Below are 14,177 nucleotides of genomic sequence, written 5' to 3' on the forward strand. Positions count from 1 at the left end.
GATAGGCTTTATAGCCATCCCTAATACCCCCTATATTATAATCCGCGATAGTTTAATCCTATTCTTCTATATTAACGATATCGAACTTATATACTATAAAGAGTACAAGACGGACGCTAACGACCTTAAGACTGCCCTTAAACGAAGCTATAGGTTATTAGGAGGCGAAGAAATCCGTTAGTTCCTAGGAATTAAGGTCCTAAGAGATAGAGCTACCCGTAGATTATAGCTATTATAATCCTCCTACGTGGAGAAGATCGTGGTTAAATACTACGTAGATATACTCTGTCGAAGACTACTAAAGGTCCTATTATTAATAATAGAACCGCTAATACCACGTGATAGCACGCGCGCGACGATTCCAGAGGTCCGTTGGTATTAGGGTATAATCGGTTCTATCCTATACGCCGCTATCGTGATAAGACCCGATATCGTATTCGCCTATTCGAAACTTTCCTAATATAATATTAACCCCTCCTCTAGCCACCTTAAGAGAGCTTAATAAGTGCTGCTATTCTTATACTATATAAGGTATTACTACCTGGAATTCGGTGGGGATAGACTCTTCCTAACCGTAAGCGACGCGTCCTTTAGGGATAATCCAGACTGTAAGAGTTCGTAAGGATATACAATAAAGCTCTTCGGCGGCACTATTAATTAGAAAGCGGGTAAATAACCGATAGTCACGATATCGTTAATAGAATCGGAACTGCTCGCTTTTATAGAGGCCGCTAAAAAGACGTTATTCGTTAGCCGGATATTAAGGGATTTAGAGCTTCGGTTAGACTAATAGTAACTATAGCTATACTATAATAATTAGTAGACTATTAACCTCGTTAATAAAAAGGTATAATGCCTGCTAATAAGGCTACGGTATATCGATATTTCTAATTAGTGGGTATATTAGTTAGTATAGCAGGGCCTCTTTAAGGTTATATACGTTAACACGAAGGAGATAATCGCGGACGGTTTAATAAAGGCACTACCGGAGGCAGGGATTAAAAGATTATAGTAATAGCTTAATTTAACTAATTAAAAGGATCGTATTAAGTAGTCTAAACAACTACACGAAGAGATTAAACGCGCTAAAGCCACGGCCGTAGCGACTATAAAGGCCCCCGAGGGCGTAGCAGATCCGATAGATATAGATCCGATTAAGTAGATCCGGCTAATTAGGATCGAGGAGCTAATTAAGATGGAATTAAATTAAACGGTTAAATAGGGCGGATTTAGATCCCTTCTTTTATAAGGGCGTTTTCCCCTAGCGGTTGATTTTTTGATAGAAAAGTTAAGAGCGTTTAGTTTAAACCAAAGCCTCTGATTAGTTAGTTGATCTGGGAAGACCCACCTTAACTAAGGGGGTGTATCGTATAGGCACACGGACTATAACGTGGTCTATAGGGGATCTAGGGGGGATCCACGCTATAACTAAGGGCTTCGGATATCGGGGACCTCGGGTATTAGGATATAATAGGGGCGGATACTGGAAAAGACCGGATAGGATCTAAATGACTTAGTACCTATAATAGAGTCTTTACTACCTAAATTAAGGGCATAAGAGACTCTCCTAGATATACCTTGATATAATATATATATATAAGATTTCTGCTCTACTAAGTTGATTATATAAGTGCCTTTTGACGTGCGACACGTAGTGGGTACGCTAGAGCTCCTAATCGCGATAGGTTTTATAGGTAATAGGCTAGTAATCCGATATTTTAATAGTTATTTATAGGTTAACAGGCTATATCGGCGCAGCTAGATAGCTTCTTAAATCGGTAGTAGTAGTAGAGGTAAAAAGTAGGTAATTCACTTAGTAAGTAAGACTCTTAATTATCAGATAAAACGTAGTTAAAATCGTTATAAATAGGTTAAAATTAATTAAGACAATTATATATAATTATAACTGTGTTAGACTATTAGGGAAACGCTACCACCGTATTTTATATAGTGCAGATTCTGTATACGTCCACCCGGATTATACTCTTGGCAATCCGGCCTATTACGTAACCGAAAAGACTATGGTCTGTTCGATAGCTGTCAGTCTGATATGTGATATAGTACCTAGGCTAACCTAACCGCTCGCCTACTACCCTTCCTTTTAACTACTAGCCTAGAGGTGTAATATAGATACGTAGCTAAGATATACCGGGACTATCTCGGCCGTGTAATAGTACTACTCCTCCTAAGAAAGAGTATAGAGGTTATTCCCCCGGGTTTCCCCTTTATAGCTACCCGAGAAGCACCGTATAGCTTAGCCAGGCTCTTATAGATTAGATAGAATAGCGGAGTAAGATAGATAATAATAAAATAATAATAATAAAGTTATAAATATCTCTAAGTATTATTAACCGTAGCTACCGATTAGTAGCGCCGGCCCTATAGCTCCTAGTCCTTATAGTTATAATAGATTATAGGGTTAGTCTTATTTATATTATAGAAAGTAGTTTATTAATATAGTTATTTTAGTAGAATTATAAATAGTTCTCGGCTTACTATAATAGCTTAGCTAGTATAGCTCTTAAAAGATAGTAGGATAGGTAAAAGTATATATTATCACTTAGTAAGACTCTTAATTATTAGCTATGGCATTACTAGAACCGTTAAAAATAGGGTTAAAATGAAAGGGTAAATTTAATCAAGGGGATCATATACTTCTCCCCTGCAGGACTGTTAGGGAACTGCTGCTACCGTTTTGTATATAGTAAAAATTCTGCAGATGTCCGTTCGCCAGGACTACCGAGGTTATAATCTTTCGGTCAAGTCCGTGTCCTTTACGTAACCGTAAAAACTACGGTCTGTTCAACACGGACCTTTCGGCCACTGAGTGCATCTGATAGTGATGTGGGAACATGGGTACCTTGGTCTGAGACGAAATGATGCCCGTTCCACGGCTCCCAATTAAGCTCCCTGAGAACGCTCGGGCAGAGTCCCAGGCGCATTTCCCCAGTGCTCTACATACAATAAACACCTACTTCCGGTCGTCTCTTGCAGCGCTGAACCTCTGGCTCCTCAATAGCTCCTCAACCTTCTCCATTGTGCCTAATGACTTGTGCTGGACCAGGTGCTTCCATGTCGGCGTGAGGCTTGATGAAGTAGCTTCAGTAGTGACCATAATCGATTTGCCGACACCTGGATTGTAGAGATAAGATCTTAGTCGCGAACCAGAAAAGGAACAGAATCTGGAGCGTTCTCACCCATCGAACTGAACTCCCAAACATTTGCCTTCATTCCGATGCCATAGTAGGCATGCTTCTGAAGAAAGGCAAGCCATAGCTGGACTGTCTCGGGATTCCCATCCCGGATTTGGATCAGACGGCGGACTGTTATTCTTTCGAAGTTCTCTTGCGATTTCTTAAAGATGAAGCTGCTTCTTGGTACCGTCCATCTTTCGGTGATCCGAGGCAGCGATATCGGACCGAAGGCAGGAAGCTTCAGATAATAAGCCGCACGTAGAGCAAAATCCGAGAAAAATTCCACATTTCGCAAGCTGTACGAGCGCAACTGTAGGTCGCACGAAGGGATGCCATACTCGGCTTCGCGTCGCAAAGGCTTGAGGTAGAGAGCTTGGACACTACGCGGGAAACGCAATTCTGTTGCGTCCGAGTCCACTTGCGTAGCAGCAACAGCAGTTTCCGGGTCGGTTGTCTGGACAGACGCCGTTGTACCGATGTTTCGGGGTGATCCCAAAGCCGTAAGAGCAGTCTGGAGGTATGAATCACTCGTCAATTGGAAATAAAGCATTGATTTGGCAATGGATAAATATAATTAATAACGACTCACCCGGGGCCGCCCAGTATGGCGCATCATTTGTAGGAATCTGATTCCACCCATAGTCGCAACATTGCCAAGTTATTGCAGTATTCGGTTCGATTTCTGAGCATTCGCGCTGCCAGTAAGAAACTTATCGGGTATATCACGTGCGACACTTAGTGGTCCCACCCACACCTTGTACTTCGGAAGGACGTCATGTCCCCTGCTGGTCAAGACGCGGGTTCGGGCCAGTGCATTGCCGTAACCATGGTAGCGGAATTTCAGAGCCCTTGGTTGGCCAATTGGCCGGCTGACGGAAATTGACCAGGAACAATTTTTTCCTTCTCTTTCCCGGCATCACCCACGAAGTTCTTCTGACTGCACATTCCAACTCCTCTTACGTTTTACGTTTCATTATGCAGAAGGAGGACTAATCGCACTGCCAACTTTATCTTCGGTCCTTCTATGTCTTCGATTGTTCTTCTAACGACATATTTCCGCTCAACGGATCGCATACTTTATCTTTGGGCCGCCTCATCGTGAACTCTCAGCCCTATTTCAAGCTGCCCCGGCGAGCTGTCGTACAAAGCCTGCACCGTTACATGTGCAGCGACTGAACCCCGAAATATCGAATGACAAACGAGCTTGAAACGTCATTCGACATCCGTTTTATCATCGACCCAACCCTAACAATAAGTTGGGTGACGGACAGTCATGGCGACCGTATCTGATGAAGCGTTAGGTTCGACGACCTGTCAAAGTAACCTTCATTCATCCCTCATCGTCACTGGCCTCGCACGCGGCTACACGTACTCGAGTTCGGGCTAAGACCATCACAGATAATGCCGCGACGGCGAACCCGACTCCGGAGACACCATCGCACCATTCAGAAGCAGTGGTCCAGGATGGTGAGCAAGCTCATGAAGGTAATACCGATAGCCTCCCAGTACCCACTTACCCCACGTCTACTTGGCGCCAGAAATATGCTAAACAGAGTCAAGCCCTTATCAACCTTACCATACACCTTCCCCATGAACCTCGTTCGATGAACATTCTGGTAAGTCCAAATACTCCTCGTTGTCGTTCCTCCGCTTGTCTGACTAACTTCGACAAGGTTTCCCCCCACGAGCAAGTTCACGAAGTCCGACAGTCCGTTATCGATTTGCCTGCTGCATTCCGATACACCTGTTTTCATTTAGAGTACCAAGGCAGCCGTGTCAATGATTTCTTACCTGTCTCTGAGGTGATCAGCCCGGATCAGCCGCATGTTACTCTCGTCCAGGACCCTTACACGGAGAAGGAGGCCCGTATACACTTAGTCAGGATTCGGGAACTTATCGGGGCTTCTGGGGATCGCACCGATCTTGTGCAGGGAATATCTCCAGGCCTCTCCTTGCTCGACACTCTTAACACCAAGGGAGACGAGGCTGTGCAGGACAACAGAGAAGATGATTTGAAGCAGTACGAATTTCGCGCTTCAGCCTCTGTTACCAAGCTTCTGCCGCCTGAGGCTCAAGAAGCTCCAAAGACAGTCAAATCGATATGCCTCTCGTCTTGGAATCCCCCGCCCTGTCATTTGAGACAAAGAGGACATCTGCTCTATCTCGTCGTTGCGACCTTGGAGGGCGAGCAACACCATATTACGTCTCACGTTGGAGGCTTCTACGTGAACAAGTCTTCCAATGGCAAGTTTGACCCCCAACCAAAGCCACCACCGAAGGGGCATGCTGCGCACTCTCTTCTTCATCTCCTGAGCTTCTTGTCTCCGTCTTTCGAAGCTGCCTTCCGTGCTCTACAGCAATTCAACACTCAACGGGACCCTCTTGCCACGATCCAGATTGCGAATGCCCTCCCTGCTGCGCCCTGGGTAGTTCCGCCCACAGTATCCCTTCTTTCGTCTCATGTCTCCGATCCTACTCGCTCACAAGAGACGTACCTCTTGGCCGGAGGTGACAATACGGACACTCTCCGAGATTGGAATGAGGAGCTACAGTCCGCAAGAGAGCTGCCCAAGGAGACTGTTCAGGACAGAGTTTTCCGCGAACGTCTCATCTCCAAGCTGTTTGCCGATTATAACGATGCAGCCACACGGGGTGCTATCATGGTTGCCCGAGGCGAGATCCAACCTTTGAACCCAACAGAATGCGAGGATGCACAGATTTTCGTCTACAACAACATCTTCTTCTCCTTCGGAGCTGATGGCGTCGGGACTTTCACCTCTGAGGGCGGAGACGAGGCTGCAAGGGTTGCCACGGCCAAGGACGTGTCTGGTGTGAGGCTAGTCAATCAGCTTGATATCGATGGTCTCTACACGACCGCGACTGTAGTTGTGGATTACCTGGGGAAACGCATTGTCGCCCAGAGCATTGTGCCAGGGATTTTCAAGCCACGCGAGCCGGGCGAGAATCAAATTGACTACGGTGCCGTGGAAGGCAAGGATGTCGTTGCTGCTGATGAGCGCTTCATTGCGGTGTTCGAGAAACTATCTCGTGATTTGAAGGTCAAACAGCACCCTGTGTGGAACAAGGATGGCCAACGCGTCGATCTGGAGACAAGTGTTGAAACAAAAGGCCTGATGGGCACTGATGGCCGCAAATACGTTCTCGATCTCTACCGAGTGACGCCCCTGGACGTTGGTTGGCTCGAGATATCGACCAAGGAAGGAGACTTCGCGGAATACCCTCATCGCATGACCGTTCTTCGTCCCGAACTTATAAATTCATTTTGCCGCAAGAAAATGAAAGAGTGGGTGGATGCGGAACTCGCCCGGCGAGGTCGGGGACCCAAGGCTAGTCCGTCAAGGTCTGAGAAAGCGGTCGGCGCTTTGCCTGACGTCGAAAACCCTTCTACTGCGGCTACTGACGAAACGTCTGGGTCGTCCGGCGCGGAGAAAGACGACGACCATATCGACCTGTCAAAGTTCAGCTTCTCGCTAAATCCTGACGTGTTCAGTGGTCAAGACCCACAGACTGACGAGGACAGGCGTCAACTTGAGGCTGACGAGAAAGATGTTCGGCTCGCCTGCCATTATTTGACAGATGAGGTCATTCCGGAACTGCTGCGGGAATTGAAAGAATGCGAGACAAGCTTCCCAATGGATGGCCAAGCGCTCAGCCGACTGCTTCACAAGAGGGGCATCAATATCCGATACCTTGGACGCGTTGCCTCACTGAGTACGGACCCAAGTCTTCAGTGCCTGCGTAACATCTGCGTGCAAGACATGATCGCCCGATCTTTCAAGCACATTGCGTCAGCGTACCTGCGGCAGACGCCTGCTCCTCTTACTTCATCATGCGTGGCCCATCTCTTGAATTGCTTGTTAGGGGTTCAGTTGAACCCCGCACCAGTTCCCGACATCGATCCATCCCTCAAGGCGTTGTATTTGGAAAGCGATTTCTCTTTCGAGACAGTCACCCCCTATTCCCTCCGCTCACAGGTTGTGGATGAGACTTGGAGGCGCTTCCGATACCGGCTCGAGGACCTGCACAGAGACATCAAGCCACTGCAACTGCTACGAGACATCTCACTGAAGCTTGGTCTGCAGCTGCAGGCCAAGGACTACGTGTTCGCCCAAATAGCAACCGACCCGCCTGCTGCGCCCGAAGCGAAGGACCAGAGCGGCACGCCTAATAGCCAGACAAATGGAGAAAGCAAGAAGAAGAAAAAGAAGAACCGTGATATGTCGCCGATGCCTGGTCGTAACACCGAGGCTCGATGCACGTTTTGGTCGGACGACATCGTCAATATCGTACCTATCGTGAAGCATTCCAGCCCTCGCAGCGCTTTAGCTGAGGAAGCTTTGGAGGCTGGACGTATCTCTATTCTGCAGTCGCAAAGGAAGCTGGGCCAAGAGCTCCTTCTGGAATCGCTCTCCCTCCATGAACAAATTTACGGCGTTCTTCATCCCGAGGTAGCGCGGGTGTACAATACTCTATCCATGCTGTACTATCAATTGGATGAGAAAGAGGCCGCCGTGGAACTCGCTCGAAAGGCTATTATAGTCTCGGAACGGACTGTCGGCATCGATTCGGCCGAGACGCTCCTCAACTATCTCAACCTGAGCCTGTTTCTCCATCAAACAGGAGACAGCAAAGGCGCTTTGATGTTTGCCAAACATGCTCTGGATCTGTGGAATATTATTTACGGGCCGGACCATCCCGATTCCATCACCACGATCAACAACGGCGCCGTGATGCTACAACACCTCAAGGCCTACCACCACTCTCGTCTATGGTTCGAGGAGTCACTGAGGGTCTGCGAACAGGTGTTCGGCAAGGGCTCCATCAATGCTGCCACGCTCCTCTTCCAGCTCGCTCAGGCACTGGCGCTCGACCAAGATTCCAAGGGTGCAGTCAACCGGATGCGTGAGTCGTACAGCATATTCTTATCTAAGCTGGGACCGGAGGATAAGAACACGAAGGAGGCAGAGAATTGGCTGGAGCAGCTGACGCAGAATGCCGTTTCCATCGCGAAGCATGCGAAGGACGTCCAAAACAGACGGTTACGTCCTGGCGTTCGGTTTCCTGGAGAAGGACCCTTTAACACGGCGAGTCACTCGCAGGCTTCGCCTTCTACCTTTCAAAAATCCCCGCTCACCACAACGCCTAACATTGATTCGCGGAGCATAGATGATCTTATCAAGTTCATCGAGGGCAATGATCAGGCGAACATGACAAGCAAGCGGCCCAGCAGGGGCAATCCGAAGCGGCGTGGTGAGGCCCGTGCCGTGTAGCCGGCCCATTGCCCTGGTGAGCTTCTCTTTTGGCCTATCGATGGTCGTGGCGGCCAAAAGCTATAGTCATAGTGTACGGATACCTGTAACTACAATCCATTGGAACAGTGTTGTTTCACTAGACATATGGGATGGCTTTACATTGCATCAAGGGGCTAAAAACAAACTGGAAGGGGACGCACGTTGGAGGGCAGGGATCACGGACATTACTAGATGCCCCATTGTAACAAATATAATCCTCACTCTTCGAATTCGAAGGCTTCATTCCGTTATCAATGGCACGGATACTGACTACCTTTAAACTTGTGGTACTGTCCGGGTTCAGCTGTCGAATCTTTGCTCGATGAGGTCGTCAAATTCTCTGTCATCTTATATCCCACAGGGCAGTGTTACTTCGCAGTCATGACTTGCTCCCACTACGGCCGTCAGTTACTGACAGGCCTCGATTACCGGGTGCATGGTAGGAACCGATGCTTTGGAAGCCCCTGAAGCCGTTAGAATGAAGACGAATTGAATAAATAAGGCGTGAAGTGGGAAGAAGAATGTAAGATATGCATGCCTGAACTCACTTTGCCAGGTCGAACCCCTGATCCTCATCGATCTCAAGCAATGGGACCGGATGCGTCTCCACCGCCCTCCCTCGAGCCTCGACGCCTCTTGTCGGGGAAAGAAGGGGTGACTTGCCCGCAAGGGGCGGGCTACTGCCATGAGCGGTCAAACCCCTGGCTAATCTCGACGGACTAAGGTCCAGGTGAGCCACGGGTTTCAACGGCGTGATTCCGATGTCAGCATATTTCCAGAACGGGGCTGGGGAACTTGTTGGCATGTGTTGGCTTGGTCTTTGTGCAGTACTTGGTGGTGCCAGCCTGGGGTGCACGCGGTGTGGTGCTGGCGTGACAAAAGAGGCCCCTTCATCTGGCAGATAGGAGGAGGTCAGCGTCGGGGACTGATCCTGTAAGTTTGAGCAACTTGAAGGGGTTGGTCCGGCGGCTGCCTTCCGCGACCGTGGGAGAGGGCTGCCGTCTGCTGTCAAAACCGCGGCCATGGAAGGTAGATGACGCGTGGCTCGATCAGGGGTCATCTGTATCGCTCGGAATCCCGACTTCGGTGACGGAGATATAGCAGCCGGCATCTTTTTCTTCCGCGCAGAACTGGACTCCCTGGACATGACATCGCTAGGACCGTGCGTGATGTAGTTTAAGTGGCTGGGCGAGGTCGGCGCCGAGGAGCCCCTATGACCACCCCGACCGCCTCGATACGCAGTCCGAGTCATCTCTTCACGTGCCTCGGGGACGATCTGCCATTTCATCCCTTTACCAGGCTCATCAGTGGATCTCGCGACCTTGTCAAACGCCTTATTCAGGGATAGGTTGTGTCGGATGGAGTTCTGCATGTAGCGTCAGCAACGCAGCCAAAGCAACGTAAAATGTCTCTCGTCTGGGTGAGCAATCTACCTGCCAGCCAGCCGGTGGCTGGTGCCTATAATAGGCGTAATTGGTAGTAATGAATGTGTAGATGCCATTGAGGTTAAGCTTGCCATCCGGGGCGCTCATGATGGCCTGAGTGATCATTTGAGCATAGCTGAACTGGGGCTTCACATGCTTATTGTCGTCGTGACTCAGATCGATCTCATTGGGGCTGAGGAAAAGGGTGCCTGAGCCAGAATAGCCGGGAGATTTGTGATCGGAAGGAGGCACCCTGTCCGGAGCGGGTGGAGGGGTCCCAAGACGCTTGTAGTTAGGAGGGGTGGGGGCAATGGGCTGGTTGTAAGACTGGTGATGAGTGCGGAGAGGGGCTCCGGAGGTGCTAAGGCCGTGGTTGTCCTCAAAAGACGCTACGTTAGATGCAGAGGGGAGGGATTTTGCCAGATCTTGTCTAGACAGCCCTGCCCTCTTTAGGTACATCTGATGGATGTGAAGTGTGCTGATCTCAGTGGGTAAGACGAACATCATTTCGTTACCACCCACATCTAGGACGTCGCCACTTTGGAGAGGCCGACAACAGCTTTGTTTTAACGGGATGTTGTTGATCTTGATGCCATTGCGACCTTTGACCTCGAGAAACCATTTCTCATCCTCGGGACTGAAAAATATACGAGCATGTTGTCGTGAGACCATCTTGCTCGGTCCGAGGTCGATGTGCATCCAGTCGTCGTCATCTACGTCCTCTTCGTGGGCAGCCGGGCCGGGCGGTTCCGACGACCGGCCGATGTTGACGTTAAGTTTCGTGACGTAAAATGTCCAGTCTTGAGCGGCAATTTTAGCGTATGCTTTGACACCGTCCCGGTTGGCTTCATGGATCGCATTGGCGTGATCTTTGCTTGCCTGTACCGGGCCTTCCTTTGGGCAGAGGAGGCATTGGATGATTTGGGCGAGGAGTTGATCGCCATCTTTTATCGGATTTTTACGGTCGTCACCTGCACAAGACTCCGCGTCTTCAGCCTGCCCGGATAGGTGCGCATCCTGCGCCTTAAGAGCGTTGCGACGTTAGTTGCAATGAGCCAATACGAGCAGAGCCCTAAGTTGACCAGACGGGACTTCATGAATCACTAACTTTCTTACGGCGCTTCGCGGGACGTGTCGGTGAGGATTCCTCAGCCTGGGCGGTAGAAGACTCTTGACGCGGGTCGCGACGAGGTCTCTGAGTGCGCTTCGTCGATGGGGGCATCCCGATGGCTCCGAAGGTAGGGTAGGTAGTAACTGTACCGGCCTCTCCCAGACAGGTAAGGAAGAGACCCAAAGTTCGCAAACTCGAGCCCAGCGGGAATGTATTGTCGACAGCGGGTTACATGGAAATTCTCGAAAGTGTCAGTTAGGTGGCAGCGCAAATACCTAGCTCTGCTGATGGAATCGTGCTGCAGTACCGCGATAGTGTGCAATCATCATGCGATGACTAGCCCTCAGAAACGTATCGCCGGTTTATATACTAGTTGTACAAGGTATATGCGACAGACTCTAATTTAATCTAAAGACGAGACCTAGTTAATACTGCGTTTCTTTTTAATTATATCCTCACGGCCTTAGGCGGGGGACCTTTTTCCTTCCTACTATATTTCTATAGCGTAATAGTTAGTAATAGGTATATAGGCCAGCACTACTCGCCTAAGTAAAGCTAGGTTAGGTCTAAATAAGGTTCCGGGCGGGGCCCCGTATATAGTTAGCGACCTTAAGCTCTTTCCGTATCTATACCTTAATATAGTTACGGAACTTAAGTTATTAGTCTATATTTAATAGTATGCCTATTAGTCTCTTTAGACTTATAGGGAAGGGTAGTAGGCTAGAAGGTCTTAATATAAAGGTCTACGAGTTGCTTAAATCGGCTATAGAGCTTAGTAGCTAGCTAATATAGTATAAAGCGTTAGTATAGCTAGTACTTATTAACTCGTAGCTCGCTCTTTAGGCAGGTTACGTAGGTACCGTTCTAATCTATAACTAAATACTCGGGGAACTACTACTTAACTAGGCTATAGGCGCTATTATAGATTAGGTTAGGGTAATTATCTCTCCGATACCCTTCTTAGCCGTAATAGTAGTAGCGAGCTAGCGGGGGCTAGCCGTTATTCTAGGCACCTCTTTACTATTCTAAGCGGTTATCGTGTTACTAGGTTAGGCGGTTATCGTTATATCGGTTATTATTATATCTAGGGCGGGGTCCTCTGTAGTAGATCTCCTCGATATACTAGGTGTTATTAGACTAGTAAGCGGTACTATTAGCTTAATTAGGAGCGGCGAAGTGTATTAAAGTAGTTATTATAGATTAAGGGGCGTGCTTAAGGACGGTATGAAAGGCGTTCTTTAGATTAGACTTTATAGTAAGGAGGGCTTAAACCTTTTCCGTGCCTATCGTCTTAGACAGGGCAAACACTTAAGTAATAATACCCCTAATACCTTTAGCTCTATTATAGATAAGGGAAATAGTATACTTCTTAAGGAGGTCGGCGAGCTTATCTATATATAATTAAGAGGCTATAGACTCCTAGACTATAGTAGGCCGCCTTAAGATAATAGGCTAGAAAGCAGTATTATTAGACTAATTAGACTTAGCTATACCTAGTATAGCGTCTCCGTTTATAGGCTTACTCTCTACTTCCTAGATATCTATAAACTACTCGCGTAGTAGTTCCGAAAATAGCCTATAGCTCTTAACTATCTTTCTTAAATCAGTCCCTCGGATTTTAAGCTTATTAGCGATAAATATATAGATATCCCTATATAGAATAGTAAGGATAATACCGTAAAGCTCGGAGTCCTCGATAAAAGTGCCTTAAACCCGCTCGGCCTTAGCCTTCTAGATAGTGATTTATTATAGTAAGTCCCTAACCTAATAAATGCTATTAATCTTATATGTCTTATATTTTACCCGAAGCGAATAAGCCCTATAAGAGAAGTTAAGTTAGTAGTTAGGATCTAGATAAGAGTACTCTTTAACAAGCTTCTTAACTAGATTAGACTAACTACCTTTAACGGCTTAAACCTCTTTAACTAGGCGTTCGATAACGGGATAAATAGCCGTATCCGTGTATAGATTAACGTAGGTGATCTTATCGGCTTTACTGAGACGGTTAAGCTTAATATAGTTATCGTACTATTAAAGGAATATAGAGAGGGACTTACTACTAAAGCGGGGAGCTCTAGTAATAAGGGGATTTAGGGGTACTCTTAATATAGTAATAATAGGGGGTAGGGCTTTACTAATCTCGGCGATAGTACTCTTTTAGTCACGGCTTATCAGGGTTTATAGTAGCTTAATTAGGTCTTTAGCGGTAGTAAAGGACTACTAATACTTAGGGGCGGCGGTATTTGGAGTATTCGAAGCGGGCTAGGCAGTAAAAGCAGGCTAGGTAGGGGTAGTAGTCGATTTATAGGCAGGGGCAGATCTAAAGGTAGATCCAGGGGCAGTTATGGAAATAGTAGTTAGAGCCGTGGTAGACGTAGTAGTCGGCCTAGAAACGGGCTGAGGTAAGGCCGTAGCCCCGATATCGTAGTTCCCCTAATTAAGGGTAGTAAAAGTAACGGGTGTAAGAATAAGGGGAATAGATGGTAAGGGAGCCTTATTATCGGAGTCGCTAATAATACTAATAATAGGGGTAAGCTCGCGATACTAAGTCTAAGTATCTATAGTGTTTTAGGTATAAGTATAAAGGGGTAAGCGAATAATAATAATAGGGTTAGGGCGTTTAGGAAAAGGTTCTTCGAACTAATTATCTAGTAAGAAGATCCTATAAGTGTTCTAAATACTACCCAGGTTATTATATATATTATCGTATCTTGATAAAAGTAATAAGGTCTTTAATAAGAGGGTAGTAGCGGTCCTAGGTCTTACTCCGTGATATTTATCTTCGGGGTTAAGCTTTTCTAACTTACCTTAAAGGAAGAGGCCCCCTATAATTAGGAGATTATCTATTAGTAAAAGGGCTATACTTACGGATATTAATATTAGTAATATTATACGCTAAGTCTTATAAAAAAGTATTGTAACTTACGTATAGGGTCTGTAAAAGTCTTATTTATTAGACTATCGGGTCTTTATTTAAGGTATCGTTATTTCGCTTCCACGCTCGGTATTAGCGTTTTCCTTAGGTTATTAGGGGTTAGTTACCCTAATCCGGGTAAGCTACTCTTAGCGGTCTTATCTTTTCTTTGTTAGTATATAAGAATCTTTTTTTTTATTTTCTTTTATTCATTACGCGTAT

The 14,177-nt window shown here is 47.0% G+C and overlaps 3 protein-coding genes across 3 annotated transcripts; 1 reads left to right on the top strand and 2 right to left on the bottom strand.

Moving 5' to 3' along the window:
* Positions 1-2,614: 2,614 nt before the first annotated feature.
* SODALDRAFT_329808 (30S ribosomal protein S10) lies at positions 2,615-3,886 on the bottom strand. Its single transcript, XM_028611051.1, has 3 exons — positions 3,784-3,886; positions 3,198-3,705; positions 2,615-3,132 (listed from the first exon to the last, which is right to left on the bottom strand). The coding sequence occupies exons 1-3, from the start codon at positions 3,832-3,834 to the stop codon at positions 2,972-2,974; spliced, it is 720 nt and encodes a 239-aa protein (XP_028467951.1). The 5' UTR covers positions 3,835-3,886; the 3' UTR covers positions 2,615-2,971.
* A 222-nt stretch (positions 3,887-4,108) lies between these two features.
* On the top strand, positions 4,109-8,744 carry SODALDRAFT_290096 (eukaryotic translation initiation factor 3 135 kDa subunit). Its single transcript, XM_028608636.1, has 4 exons — positions 4,109-4,513; positions 4,593-4,679; positions 4,755-4,810; positions 4,868-8,744. The coding sequence occupies exons 1-4, from the start codon at positions 4,468-4,470 to the stop codon at positions 8,483-8,485; spliced, it is 3,807 nt and encodes a 1,268-aa protein (XP_028467952.1). The 5' UTR covers positions 4,109-4,467; the 3' UTR covers positions 8,486-8,744.
* SODALDRAFT_290100 (forkhead box protein K2) lies at positions 8,665-11,350 on the bottom strand. The gene is made up of 4 exons (XM_028608637.1): positions 11,039-11,350; positions 9,940-10,953; positions 9,055-9,872; positions 8,665-8,970 (listed from the first exon to the last, which is right to left on the bottom strand). The coding sequence occupies exons 1-4, from the start codon at positions 11,150-11,152 to the stop codon at positions 8,886-8,888; spliced, it is 2,031 nt and encodes a 676-aa protein (XP_028467953.1). The 5' UTR covers positions 11,153-11,350; the 3' UTR covers positions 8,665-8,885.
* Between the last annotated feature and the right edge of the window lie 2,827 nt (positions 11,351-14,177).

The sequence above is a fragment of the Sodiomyces alkalinus genome (genome assembly GCF_003711515.1).
Source record: "Sodiomyces alkalinus F11 unplaced genomic scaffold SODALscaffold_2, whole genome shotgun sequence".
NCBI classification, from domain to species: Eukaryota; Fungi; Ascomycota; class Sordariomycetes; order Glomerellales; family Plectosphaerellaceae; genus Sodiomyces; species Sodiomyces alkalinus.

What these genes read in the sequence shown, in the direction of transcription:
- SODALDRAFT_290096 (XM_028608636.1), top strand. Translation starts at nt 4,468, where the DNA reads ATGGCGACCGTATCTGATGAAGCGTTAGGTTCGACGACCTGTCAAA. An exon ending in TGGTGAGCAAGCTCATGAAG is followed by an intron (nt 4,680 to 4,754) that starts GTAATACCGATA and finishes AACAGAGTCAAG; the next exon opens with CCCTTATCAACCTTACCATA. An exon ending in CTCGTTCGATGAACATTCTG is followed by an intron (nt 4,811 to 4,867) that starts GTAAGTCCAAAT and finishes AACTTCGACAAG; the next exon opens with GTTTCCCCCCACGAGCAAGT.
- SODALDRAFT_329808 (XM_028611051.1), bottom strand. Translation starts at nt 3,834, where the DNA reads ATGGGTGGAATCAGATTCCTACAAATGATGCGCCATACTGGGCGGCCC. An exon ending in GCCATACTGGGCGGCCCCGG is followed by an intron (nt 3,706 to 3,783) that starts GTGAGTCGTTAT and finishes TCATACCTCCAG; the next exon opens with ACTGCTCTTACGGCTTTGGG. An exon ending in TTGGGAGTTCAGTTCGATGG is followed by an intron (nt 3,133 to 3,197) that starts GTGAGAACGCTC and finishes TCTACAATCCAG; the next exon opens with GTGTCGGCAAATCGATTATG.
- SODALDRAFT_290100 (XM_028608637.1), bottom strand. Translation starts at nt 11,152, where the DNA reads ATGCCCCCATCGACGAAGCGCACTCAGAGACCTCGTCGCGACCCGCGT. An exon ending in AGCCACCGGCTGGCTGGCAG is followed by an intron (nt 9,873 to 9,939) that starts GTAGATTGCTCA and finishes CGCTACATGCAG; the next exon opens with AACTCCATCCGACACAACCT. An exon ending in CAGGGGTTCGACCTGGCAAA is followed by an intron (nt 8,971 to 9,054) that starts GTGAGTTCAGGC and finishes TAACGGCTTCAG; the next exon opens with GGGCTTCCAAAGCATCGGTT.